General features: G+C 40.1%; 1 protein-coding gene across 1 annotated transcript; it reads left to right on the top strand.

Moving 5' to 3' along the window:
• Window positions 1–242: 242 nt before the first annotated feature.
• Window positions 243–12,423, top strand: LOC122808855 (protein S100-A10-like). The gene is made up of 3 exons (XM_044079954.1): window positions 243–439; window positions 11,456–11,602; window positions 11,898–12,423. Exons 2-3 carry the CDS (start codon window positions 11,465–11,467, stop codon window positions 12,063–12,065), a joined length of 306 nt encoding a protein of 101 aa, XP_043935889.1. The 5' UTR covers window positions 243–439; window positions 11,456–11,464; the 3' UTR covers window positions 12,066–12,423.
• The last annotated feature ends 270 nt before the right edge of the window (window positions 12,424–12,693 follow it).

The following is a 12,693-nucleotide window of genomic DNA, read 5'->3' as shown; positions in this document are numbered from 1 at the left end:
ATCATTGCTTCAATGTGTTATTTGTGCCGACATGAAACAGTTTACCACCGCTCCTAGAAATGAGTACATATCTATGTTTGCTTGTGCACACAAAAGCAGTAAAATGGAGGACTCTTAACTTCCTCTGCTACTCGGAAAAAAAGTAATTTAAAACAGCTGCCATCCCCACCCACTAAAAAAAAAAGAGGCGTGGCAGTGGCTGAAAGACTAGCCTATCACCTTCTCGAAGACTTTTATTTTCCTCTCTGAAAGAACACAGTAGTGTGAGTCAGCTAGAGTAATTTACATCTGTATGTTTTACAGGGTAGAAGAGGTTGTTTTTTTAAAGGCATCTACCACACCCTAGAAGGATTCCTGGCTTTAAATCATTCAGGTTTCACTCTTGTGAAGAAAGCGCTGCACTGCACTTTTTCATTATTACAGCTGAGTGTTTTCTGAGGTGAGCATTTTGTTTTTGTATATCTCTATTATGTAGAATTTCTCCACTTTGTATAATTTTCAGAGCGTGTAAGTGTTTTTTTTTTTTTAAATGGGTAAAAGCTGAAAACACGTATACTGTGTAGCCTGTGCCCTATCTGAGTAGGAGGATGAAAGGTATATCTTTTCAGAATTTATGACATGTGAAAACTAATGTTGGAAGTTTGGCTTGCTGATTTGATCAAATGTGAGATGCCAAATGACCAGAATAATTATCTGTAGCTGCTTTGTTTGTTCTGCTATGAGTTGTACGTTTATAATTTTGTTTTAATGGTATTTCAGATCTGCTAAAATAGCTGTTTTGACATAAATGCTCATCCCTAAATGTTACAAGCTTTTCCTATGGTCTTGCACAACAGAATTCCTCATTGCTGCTGATGCATGCATTCACACCTCGTTTCCTTTTCTCTCTGTGAAACTTCATGCACCTAGGTACTTTGTCTGTTTGTACTCCCACTGAGTTAGCCCTGTTTTAGCACCATATCTATTCTTTTAGGTATTCTGAATCTGATGTTGGTAATGGTGCTGCAGTTGGTAGCCTTACTCAGCTTCATAAGGATGACAGGTTTTGGGTGTGGCTCTGTAATATCAACACTGGTTTGAGTACTTTTCCTGAGCCTGTAATATGTGCATTAAGACTGTAAAGGCACTTTGTTGTGCCCATGTACTGAGTGTTTGTGTAACAGGAATGTTTTTGGTAGGCGTGATTATGCACTAATATCGTACTAAGTAATTTTTCAAGTGTGTGTGTGTTGCTCACAACCACACCCTTGGACTACTTTTCTGTTTCAAGCAACACACAACGGTGTGCTACATATTCTTCTCTCTGAAGTAGTAAACACTTGCTGTTCCATTTATTATATATATATATATATATATATATTTATTTATAGCCTTTTATTTTTGGTATTCAGTGGTGGTTTATGAGCCCTTGTTATCCGTTTCATAGGCAGTGCTGGTATTAATATAGATATGACTATATTCCAGTTGTAGCACAAGTTATAGTGTAGTAATCATCCCCCCCCCCCCAAATGCAGTTGGATGCACAGTTGAAAGTAAGTTATAGTGTAATAATCACCCCCCCCCCCCAAATGCAGTTGGATGCACAGTTAAAAGCAGAGACCCCTGCTGTGCAGCTACTGAATTAAAATGCAGTTGGATGTATAGTTAAAAGTAGTTGAGTAGAATCCTGGTGTGCAGCCACTGAATTTCAGCAGTAAGGTGTGCTGTCCTATTTGACTTTCAGTTCTTCTGCCAAGATAATTGAAGTGGGTTGCAAGTCTATTGAATTGATTTAGGTGAACTAAATGTTCACTGCTATTTAGTTACATAATCTCTTTCTTTAAACCACCCCTTAAAATCTAGTTGTAATTGCTAATGAATGCTGTCACAATAGCACTATTGATGCCTTGTATTCAGCTTTCAGCACTAGGGTTGCCACGCTTTGCATCCTTCTATTTCCTGACAAATAAGCTAGGACTCCTGCTTAATAAAACCTACCCCTTGCCTCTGGGTAGCTTCATCCCTTTTAGCATACCACACCCAGAAGTGATAATTTTAAATGCCATATACAGTGATTTGTATGGGCAGCCTTGGATAATATCCCTAGGCACAGTATACCATAGCACACCCACCCCTGTCACCCTGGTATGCACCCTAATGTTAGTTTTCCTCCCACCCTTGTCTTATACTATCCAGAGTACCTGTGTTAGGTAAGACTAAGTGTGATAGTCAGCTTTTTTTTTTCCCATATCCTTGCAACAAATTACAGTTTGCAATTCCCCATCCATTGATCCAAACTTATACCTGGGGTAGTGCCTGTGACCCTTATGGACAGGGGCAGTCTGTAAGATACAAGGCAATGGTACACATCCATGCTGCCATCTTGCCCCCAGGGGCCATATATTGGATAAAATCTGGTTATATTGGCTAGACTTAATAAGGGCTTTTAAACCATTAGCCTAATCTCCTGTGAACATCCTAACAAGCCAAGACTGCACTGTAAAACCTGGTGGAAATAATGTAATTATGCTGGGAGTTTGGAGGGAGGGGGTCATGAGCCCCCAGAATCTATAGAGTTGCAAATGCTTTGAGGTGCATTATAGAGGTTTTTTTCCACAATGTTTGGGCCATTGGTGGCCTGAACCAAAGAGTTTAATCATGTTAATATTTATATTTCAATGGCTTGATACTGGAGGCGAACAATACAGTAGCTACCACAAAACTAATTAAGTTGCAAAATGGCTTGACAGAAATTACATTAATAATAAAAGTTTATATTCACAAATGTCCAGATTATTTTAAATTTTCCACTGGCAAAAACTTAAGCTAATCAATGAATGTAAATTGTTGCCGGCTCGCTGTTTTGCAACTTGACATTATGGTAATCCATTATTTTGACATGGATCCAAGGATACACATCTTATGTAGGATGATTGCCTTCCTCCCAACCCCACAAATAAGATTGTGATTTTCCATATACCCATCTAGTGTTTAAACTGGGATAAAAGTGAAAGGGTAAATGAATGTAATATATTTCAAATTGCTGCTGTCACATCAGCACATATGCCTCCTCAGCCCCAAGCTCCAGACACCTTCTGTGTACCTCTCTGGAGTTAAACTAGGATGGAAGTGGAAGAACAAATAGGTTGACCTATGTTGCCTTATGAGGAGCTGTCAGCTGTACATTAATAGCATGCCCCTTTCCTCTATGCTTAAATTATATCAATCTGTCAAGACATATGGTTTCAACTGAGAAAATAACCCTTGTAGTAATTGTTTCCAACTTGTTCCTACACAGTACACTGGGTCTCAACAAGCAACGGTGGCACTGTGTGCAGACCTGTGAGTGTTTTGGTTGAAGCTAAATAATAACACTGTCCTAACCCTCACACACATTATAGCAATTCTTGCTCCCACCTCTGGTCAATTTTAGACTTGGTGGGACCCATGCCTGAGGACCTTACTAAGCCACTTATACAGCCAGGAAGATGTTCTGTTGCGCCTTATTTATTCACTACCTAGGGAATTTATGTATGCACCTACCAATATTTTGTTTTACGTATTTGTATACATGCCATGCCTTCTACAAGCAAACTGGAAGAACATCAATTCACTTAAGACATGTCTTTTCGGGTGTTGGAGAAAATAAGTGCACCTAAATAAAACCTACACAGATTGCAGATAACCTGCAGACTCTAACAGGTGGAGCCACAGCTAAGAACAATGTCAGAGCTGTGAGATGGCACCTCTGTGCTGATCCTTTCCCCACATTTTCCCCCCCCACATTTTGCCCACCACACCAGAATTGTATACAGTAGTGATGTGTGGTGGTGGTAATGGTAATGGTAAGTAATAAAAACTAAAAAACCTTTTTTTTAAAGTCTATATTCTGCCTCCCAGCCCCCCTGGATTTTTCCCATTTCATAGTGATTTTTTTCCTTTTTATTATATATATATATATTATATATATATATATATATATATATATATATATATATATATATATATATATATAATATATATAATATATATATATATATATATATATATATATATATATATATATATATATATATATATATATATATATAAATATAATATATATTGTGCGAGTGTAATGCTGAAGTGTTTATGGGTTGCCTCTTCCAAAAGGTCTGTAATTTTTTTTCTAAATGTTAAGCTGATGGTACAGTTGGCCATTGAATTGGTGGCTATAAAATCATATTTAAGTTGGATGAGGGGAAAAGTTTTATAATGGCCCCCCCTAATTCTAAAAGAAACGGTTGCATTCTGCAACTCCTTGCATTCCCCATCTCAAGTTGTAGCTTTGTATTGAGGGGTGAGGAGCTTTTTACTGTTGTCATCTTGCAGTAGATGACTAGTTAATTCAATCATGGCATTCCTATTTACAGTATGTATTTTGTGTTTGAGTCTCGACCATTGTGGCAGCCTTTTGCTATAACAGTCAGCTCAACCCCCCCATTTTATCTTTCAAATGGGGTAACTTGAGAAGAAAAGAACAAAATAAGCTGCACACATGGCCAGACCCAATCTTACTGGGAGGGGCCATATAAAAGTATATACATTTTTAGTGTTTGAAAAGCAATGTGCTAGCTTTAGGGTTAGTTAGAGGTTGTTTGTTTAAGTCATCTGGTGAGTGGTGACATGGGAGGGGTCTTTGTTTCTGATTTTTCCAGGTAGGTATAACACTGTTTGAAAACTGCACCCCAGAAAATGTATGCTCAGTTACTGGATGAGGAACATTAAAATCAGCATGTAGAGAGGGATGGTGATGTGCAATAATGGGTTAAACATCCAAGGTGAGAGAGGTGTACATGTGCTGCCTGTAGCATGGCCAGGACAAGTAGAATCTGTACAGCCAGTGGCACACACTTATCTAGAGTGCACAGGTGTGGCAGTGCAAATGCATGTACTTCTGAGCCTGTTAACATTGCATTCCTCTTGCTGCCCACTAGTGAGTGTCTTGTTGTGCTAGTACCCTGTGGGTAGGACTGTGGAGGTTTGGGTGCAGCCATGGTGACCAGCAGTTAATGAGCTGCTGCCATAATCAAGTGACATGTGATTGGTGGAATGTGAAGCACTTGACTTGGAGCATTTTATAACTTGTAAAACTTTAGTTTTAGGTCCTGGAAAAAGTCTCCCTAAGTTTTGGGGTAACTCTGTGATTAGGGCTGTGGAGGGAGTAGGAGTTTTAGTGAGTTAAGGTTAGGTAGTGGTTGAGGTTCTAGGTGGGCTATAAGCAGAATTTGCTGTTTAAATGTTCAGACCAATTGCTGTGATTAGTGTACTGGCATGTTGAGTCCTTTGCTAATGGAAAAAACCTGTTCATTTTGTCTGTCTACTGTAGGTGTATGCATAATGATGTTTTTAAAACACTGGTGGTTATTTGCTATTGCACATACCATGGGGTAGTAAAACTATATTAAGGTAACCAGGCCAGGATGCATCAAGGTGCCCATGTACCGGTTTTCGCAAGGCAGGGTAAGGGAATCCACAAGGCATCTGTCTGGGATGCCAGTAACTGGGAACAAGCCCTACAGAAAGTGAATGGCTGGGACCAATGAAGGACATTCTGTGTCGGTCCTCTTCAGAGAGAGGATGGAAACAGTCATTTCTTCTGTCTAATCGGAGATGGCAAGAGAGGACTGGGGTGACTTTGGGCCTTTATTAAGGGATAGAAACAGAAGACAACAGATATTCATCTGAGCATAAATAAATGCATGCAAACAATGATATTCACACCTTAATGCTTCAGTCAGTCTAAAGTAACTGAACTTATGTAATTGCTTTTGCATAGACTGCACCCACTTTGGCAGATTTTACTGGATCCTTGAAATAAGAGGTCTAAACCCAAAAGCTTCTAGATGAGTATGTAGGATCGTTTTTAGGCATTGCAGATCTCTACGCTGAAGACATCTTAGGATCTGTTTACCCCCATGAAGTAGGTGTTTGCTGACTGGAATGCTGCCCAGTTTGCCCATAGGTAAGGTGGTTGGCTTTAATATGGAGAACAAGATGATGCACTGAAGATGCCCCAACTGGGAATAGGCCAGAGGATCAAGCACTATGGAAGTAAGAACATTAGTTTCCTAGTGGGGCTAGGAAGTTGGTCCTCTGGTTTCACAAGACCAGTGTCGTATCTGTCATGGTCATAAAAATGTGGAAGTGTTCCGTTCTATTCTGTTTGAAATTGTTATGCTTTTATTGCATTGTTGCCACCCTGACTCGCCTGCTTTGCTGCAAATAATTGAGATGTCAGTTTGCTTTTGCTTTTCCTGTCTACTTTTTTATTCCTTTACATTCATCACTTCAAGTAATCCTGACAGTAAATTCTTCCCTCAGTCTTTCAAACTTGCTTTAAGACAATTTCAGCTGTTATTTTCATAGCCTTTACCACCCACTTGAGTAGATGTTTGTGTTCTCTCAGTTGCTGTGTAGTGTAGATGGCTGTACCTCTCTTGCATCAACACCAGAGAATCATATTGGCAAACTTGTCCTTCCACCTTTCCTAACCAATAGGTTATTGTGCAATTTGCTCCCACTACTCATCATGGTGGGTGTTGGGGGAAATAACTGTCTTCCATCACTCCCTTTTTCTCATTTTCTACATGGGAGGCAGGGTGTGCACCACGTGTTAACATCTTTTTTTTCAGTGCCACTCTTGACTTCAACAGTCATGCCTGACTGCCATAGGTCTTAATCCATCCATCTGTTTACTGGGTGCCCTTGTTTTCTCCTTCCTGACTGTCCCAAATCATCTTCACCAGATTGGTTTCTGCTTTTCTGCATGTGCAAGCCACCATAATCTGCTTTCTTAGACTTTTTTTTTTTTTTTTTTTCAATTCAAGCTATGCTGGTTTCTGCTCTGTTTTCATCTCTACCACAGTGTGGGTCCTACCACTTGTCTCGGGCACTTCATCATTGGCTTTCTCAGCTGCTCTGTCATCATGCCCAGCTTTCTGTACCATTTAAGCAGTACTAATCACAGTACTGGTTTGTGCACCTTACTTTTCAGCTTCTTTTGTCGCACATTACCCCTAAAATACTGTGCTAGTTTTCTGCAGAGCCTGTGATTCAGTCTTTGACCTCCACATTCAGACTTCCTTCTCAACCACCCCTCCCAGATACTCCCCTCCCAGATACTGGTTTACCTCCATCCGGCCACATTCCCTTTTCCCACTTTGATTTTCTCTAGGTGCTCCCCAAAAAAAAAAAAATGTGGAAATGCAGAGCCTGCACAGAAGACACCGCAGCTGAGAATTGAACAGGAGAACCTCTTGCTCTGAGGTGACTGCACCACTGTGCCTGAAGTTACTTATTCCAGCATATGTGCATAGTGTGTCATGTTAGTCCGTGGGACCAGAGTATGAACTTTTGCTTCCAATGTGTATTTGTTCTCTGATAGTTGCAGGATTCCTCACAGGTTCATAGAAGATTACTAGCCAGTTTAACCCAATTATATCCAATATATGCCCCTAGGGGCAAGAGGATGGCATGGATTTGTGCCTGTGCATTGAGTATCTTACAGATTGCCCCACTCTGTGTAAGGTGGGAATTTGCAATTTCCCCATCCATTGATCCCAACTGCATTTGAAGAGGACCAAGGAAGGGTTCTGCTGTCATCTGTGTCTCCGCATGTTTTGTTGTAGCACCTCCATTCTTCATAAACCTTGTTGGCCCATATCATAGGTATCCTAATGTGGATAACCTCTCTTCTCTGTACAGTTGAATTTTATCCTTGGTACAACTGATTAAGGTTTTTACAGTCTCCTCTCTGAGCAGGGGGTAGTTTGTTTTATTAACTTAACACTGGGTTGTTTAAGTCATTAGGGCAGGTGCCTGCTTCATAGTTTTGAAATCGGCAAAAGCCTTTCCTGGAACCTGAGGCACCATCTGATGCATTCTTTCTATTTCATGATAGCTTTTGTCCACTACTAACTATACTTGATTGAATCTGCAGTGGTTTGTGACCAAGATGTTAAACGTTCTGCAGTTCAGTTACAGTTTGTAAATGTGCATATATATATAAGCCACTATATATATATATATATATAGTGATCTGGTTCTATGCTGTCCAGTGTTTCCAGCCACATAGCTCAACTTAACACAAAATCTGGACAAAGCCCAAATTGGGGTACAACACCCCAAATAGGAACACATTTTCTGTATTGCCATTATAAGAACATTGCTAGAATTGAAGTTCTAGGTACGATGCATTTTCTGAAGGATATGAAGTCAAACTCATGCCTGTCATTATTTAGCGAATCCTATCCTCGTGTGAATGAGACTCCGTTCAGCGAGGCTGTCTGCCTGCCTCCTCACCCTTTCTCAGGAGAGACTTTTCTCTGGGAAAGTGAAACTATGCAAACAGTGGAAGGCATAAATGCTGACCTGTATTTCAGCCAAATTATTCCAGTTTTGGCAACTATTCTGTCCTGCCTCCTGCTCTAGGTGACTCATCTTGTGCTCTTGTTGAAAGAGAGGTGGTAGAGTTGCATCTTATTTGTACACTAATTTGGAATGGCACTAAAACCTAGACTGTCCTTGCTTATGTCCAATAACTTGTATTCCAAACAGCAGGCAGGTGCATGTCCTGAGTGTGTTTTATGGACCCTGTGAACTGGCAGCCTATAATTCCACAACCTTTACTTATAGAAACCCCTTATATATGTAGATGTGTCTTGCAGTTTGTTCCACCTCTCATAGAAGCAGCACACGGTAGCCCCCATTCCTTGGTTATGCTGAGACAAAGACCTGCTAGTAGCAAGGACTGCTCCCCAAACAGAACTCATTTGGGGAAATGTGATTTACCTTCCCCATACCATGTAGTGATATCTTCCGGTGACTTCTGCCATGACCTGATGTCTGGCAGAGGTTGGTGCATTTGCCAGGTTATGCTAGGCAACAACTTTATGGAATGGACCTTACTGGGACCCAGTTACTTGCTTCATGAATTAACCACTAAGGTAAAAAAAAGAAACATGAACTTGCTCTGTAATACACCAGTGTTCTCTGCTGGCCAATTGAAGAGGTAACTATTGCCCTACAAATCCTCAGAAGTCCTGGCACATGCCTAACTGAAAGTCTAGCTACTATTCATGAATACATTCATCATCCTAAAATGATGGGTAGAGCATGTTGTAGCTCTGCAGTAACAACACTTTTTCGTTCCCTTCAAAAGTAAGTGTAATGATGGGATACCTGGTCTCTGTCAAGCCTAGGTACCAAGCTGTACTTTGTACTCCCAAGTACATCACGTTAAATTAGTAAATTTAAAGCAATAAGTGGTACTTTGGCCTCCTTTGCCTTCATGCGGTACAGATGGGTTTAAAGCTTTACAAGTAGGAGATTGTGCCAACAGTTAACTGTCTCTGTTCCTTCTACAGTTAACATGGGTTTACGTGTATTGGTAGCATATTTACATGGGGAAAGGAGTGCTAATCAACCTTTTTCTTTTGATTTACAGGGAAAGTTAGATTGGACAAAGCACATTTTCAGTGGAGACTAGACGCACAAATTTATACAGCATGTTGACTTTCAGACACATGACTGTCTTAAAGGGGTCCATGTTAGAAGGGTCCATGTTAGAAGCTAGTTTTCAGAAACTCTAAATTCATATTGTCGACTATATGATTGGGTTTCTGAAAATGTTAAACTTGAAAAGCAACAAAAATCTTTTTTTTTTTGCACGGGCAGTCCACCCTGCACATATAACCAGTTCTGAGATTGCATGTGGGGAAAAGGGTGAATTCCCTGGTTGTCACTGTACCACAATCTCCATTAAAAGCTTTTGAGTTATGGAAACTATGGTCTTGATATGAAGAGCTTCTGAAGGGGACTCCTTTAAAATATATTTTTAAAGTGTAGGTAAGATGAGACCTATTGGGTAGAGTTCCACAGTTGTATAGACACTTAAGCCTCATATTTTTGAGGGAGTAACTGGTGTTTAGTGACCATACATATCTGAGATGTGTATTAGTTAATGATGGGGTTGGTGGCATTGCATCTGTCTGGGGTTTGTAGGATGTATGGACTGTCTTAATAGTGTAGATTAAGTAGATCTAAGTCCTCTCTGCCATTTAAGTGAATGAAGTACCAAACATTGTTTGGCTAATAGGGTTGCTTGCAGACTTTGCAGTTTTATTCTAAGATTGCTGCAGTTTGGCTAGCTGATCTGTCTCATACATACACTCTCACTTTTTAAACTCAGATTCGCCTGCTGTTTCTGAGCACCCTCCTCCCATGGTGGGCATCTCGACCACTATCAAATGTGCATTTGCCTTGGTAACCAATAACACACTTGCAGTATTTCTGTAGTGTTTCTGTAGTGTATGTGAGACCCTCAAAGCTACTGTGGATACTAACAGACCACAGATGAGTCCATCAGTACATCCAAGATATATTGTATCCCTGCAGGTGAGCAGTGGCTTTATGATCATCCCTGAATGAGTAATGGCTCAGGATGGACCAACTCCCACACATTTTATTGGATGATGCATCAGCATGAATGGACTAGGGGCACACACTGTTGCCTGTGTTGTAGAAACCTTGGGTATCTGGCATGTCAGTAATGGCAGAGGAGGTAGGTTGGGATTGTCTGCTACTTTGTTCATTTCCTGGATGGACTTCACCCACATTAGTGAAGCCTTAGTCTTGCCCACAAATGAACTTGAAACTTTGCAATCTTGAGTGATCACCATCTTCAGTGGGGGTGGGTTCCACAGTGGCTGTGAATAGCAGTGATGCTCCCCAGTGGCTGCAACCGAGATGAGGGCACTGCATCTAATAGGGCTATAACCACCATAGTAGAGCCTTATAGGGATACTTTGCACCATTAATTGTAGCATTTAGCCTTGTGAAACTATGGAGGTATATACTTGCAGTCCTCTTCATGGATGCAGACAAGGAAGCAGCATAGTCACTGTACAGACTGGCAGTATTGTCCAAGGTCTGGATAGGTTGTGCACCTGGGCTGGCTGTGTAGGAAGGGTCATTTCTACCCCTCGTCATGACTGGTATTGATGCTTTGCTTATTTGAAGACTAGGAACCCAAAAGGTTTGTCCTAGCCAATTAATGGCAGCTATATGTCCTTGAGTAGAGTGCTGCAGTGGTGAGTTGGTAGATAAGCATTCTATGGGAGAAATTTCTAAACCCCTGCTAGTGGGCTTATTTCCCTAATATGGAATGCTGTTGGTTAACTGTTTATCTCCAGACAGTCTCCTAAAGATTCAGGAAAAACTGCTTTTCATTAGTTAAATGTGTATTTAATTTTGTTTCCACACATTGGATAATGAACTGAGTCGGGGAATCTCACTTTTCCTGTCTGCTAGAATGCAAGTACTAGGTGTGATTTCCTTTTAATACAACAATTCAGCTCTCATGTTTTCATAAGGCTTTCACTTCAGAACCTGCTTTTATTTTTCCATCAGGACCCTTTTTTGCTTTATTTTACAGCTAATCAAAATGCCCGCTCCTTCAGAACTGGAAAAGGCAATGGAGTGCTGCATCCTTAAATATGATGAGTACGCATCAGGCAAATTTAGCATGTCGAGGGATGACTTCAAAAAGATGTTACATGCTGAATTTCGTTCTTTGTTTGGGGTAAGTAATGTTGTTGTATTGGCATTCATAAGTTTTATAAGTCATGTGGGAGTAATGTCTTGAATCCATTGTGCAAGCTAAGTTTATACAGTCAGCTGGAGGTATTTGTAGGCAACTCTGCTACTTGTAGTAATTCAAAGATACCAGGAAATGGGAGTGTTGGATTTCTAAATATATTTACTGATTCTCCGCAATAATCTGTGCGGGATAGGTGTGTATACTCGCTAAATATCACATGGGTTTGGTGATACAGGTTGCAAGCTATTAATTCATGTCCTTATGGTTTTCTCTCTAGGGACTGAGTTCTAAAGCACTTGAAAAAGCACTTGATGGAGTAGCCAGATCTCTGGATTGCAATTCAGATAACAGGATATGGTTCACAGAGTTCTTGAATTTTGTTGCTGGTGTAGCAGAGTCCAATTATGAATCTCACTGCAAGAGCCATCCGTTAAAGTCGAGCTAATAATGGAGGTGAAAAAAAAGACTTAATCTGACTGAAAAAATACCATTTTTGATTTTTGTAAAAATGCATAGCTATCTTGTGTAACGTTTGCATCACAGATGAGTTAGCATTTCAGTAAGCAACACACATGCACAGAAAAGTCTTAACAGTATTTTATCTCCTTTGACCCTGATAAATGTAATGCTTAGTGTGGAATTTCTTTTGATGGGCCAATGTCCCCTTGAATACCTGGAAATAGTCTCTGAGCATTTGTTCCACAGGTTCTGTATTTTTGTGGTTAGGGCTGATTTTCATTTGTAACTGGTTTCCCTTTTATAATGTAAAATAAAAATAATAAAACAAAAAGCATTTCTTTCTATAGACTTGTATTTTTTTTTTTTTTTTCTGGATACAGAGGATTCCCTGCCAACTTAGTCTGCTATGGATAATGTTACTGTAGCATTGTTTGCTTGTATATTGTACTGAACTCCAGCAATTAGGAAAACTGTTGCACATTTGTGTCACGCCATTTGACTGTGACTTCATAAATATTTGAGTTCTGAAAGCATTTGCTGCTCATTTGAGTTTCTTGAATTCATTGCCAGGGCTTATGCACACTTGACAAAAAGTAATCGAGCAGTAGAGAACA

This window comes from Protopterus annectens, chromosome 8.part0 (genome assembly GCF_019279795.1).
Source record: "Protopterus annectens isolate FY-2018-M chromosome 8.part0, PAN1.0, whole genome shotgun sequence".
Taxonomy (NCBI): Eukaryota; Metazoa; Chordata; order Ceratodontiformes; family Protopteridae; genus Protopterus; species Protopterus annectens.
The sequence above is the reverse complement of the archived record's forward strand: the minus strand, read 5'-3'. Positions and strand labels throughout refer to the sequence as shown.

Bases quoted from the DNA above. Each gene is read 5' to 3' on its own strand.
- LOC122808855 (XM_044079954.1), top strand. From the start codon at position 11,465: ATGCCCGCTCCTTCAGAACTGGAAAAGGCAATGGAGTGCTGCATCCTT. The intron at 11,603-11,897 runs GTAAGTAATGTT...TTTTCTCTCTAG, and splicing joins AATTTCGTTCTTTGTTTGGG to GGACTGAGTTCTAAAGCACT.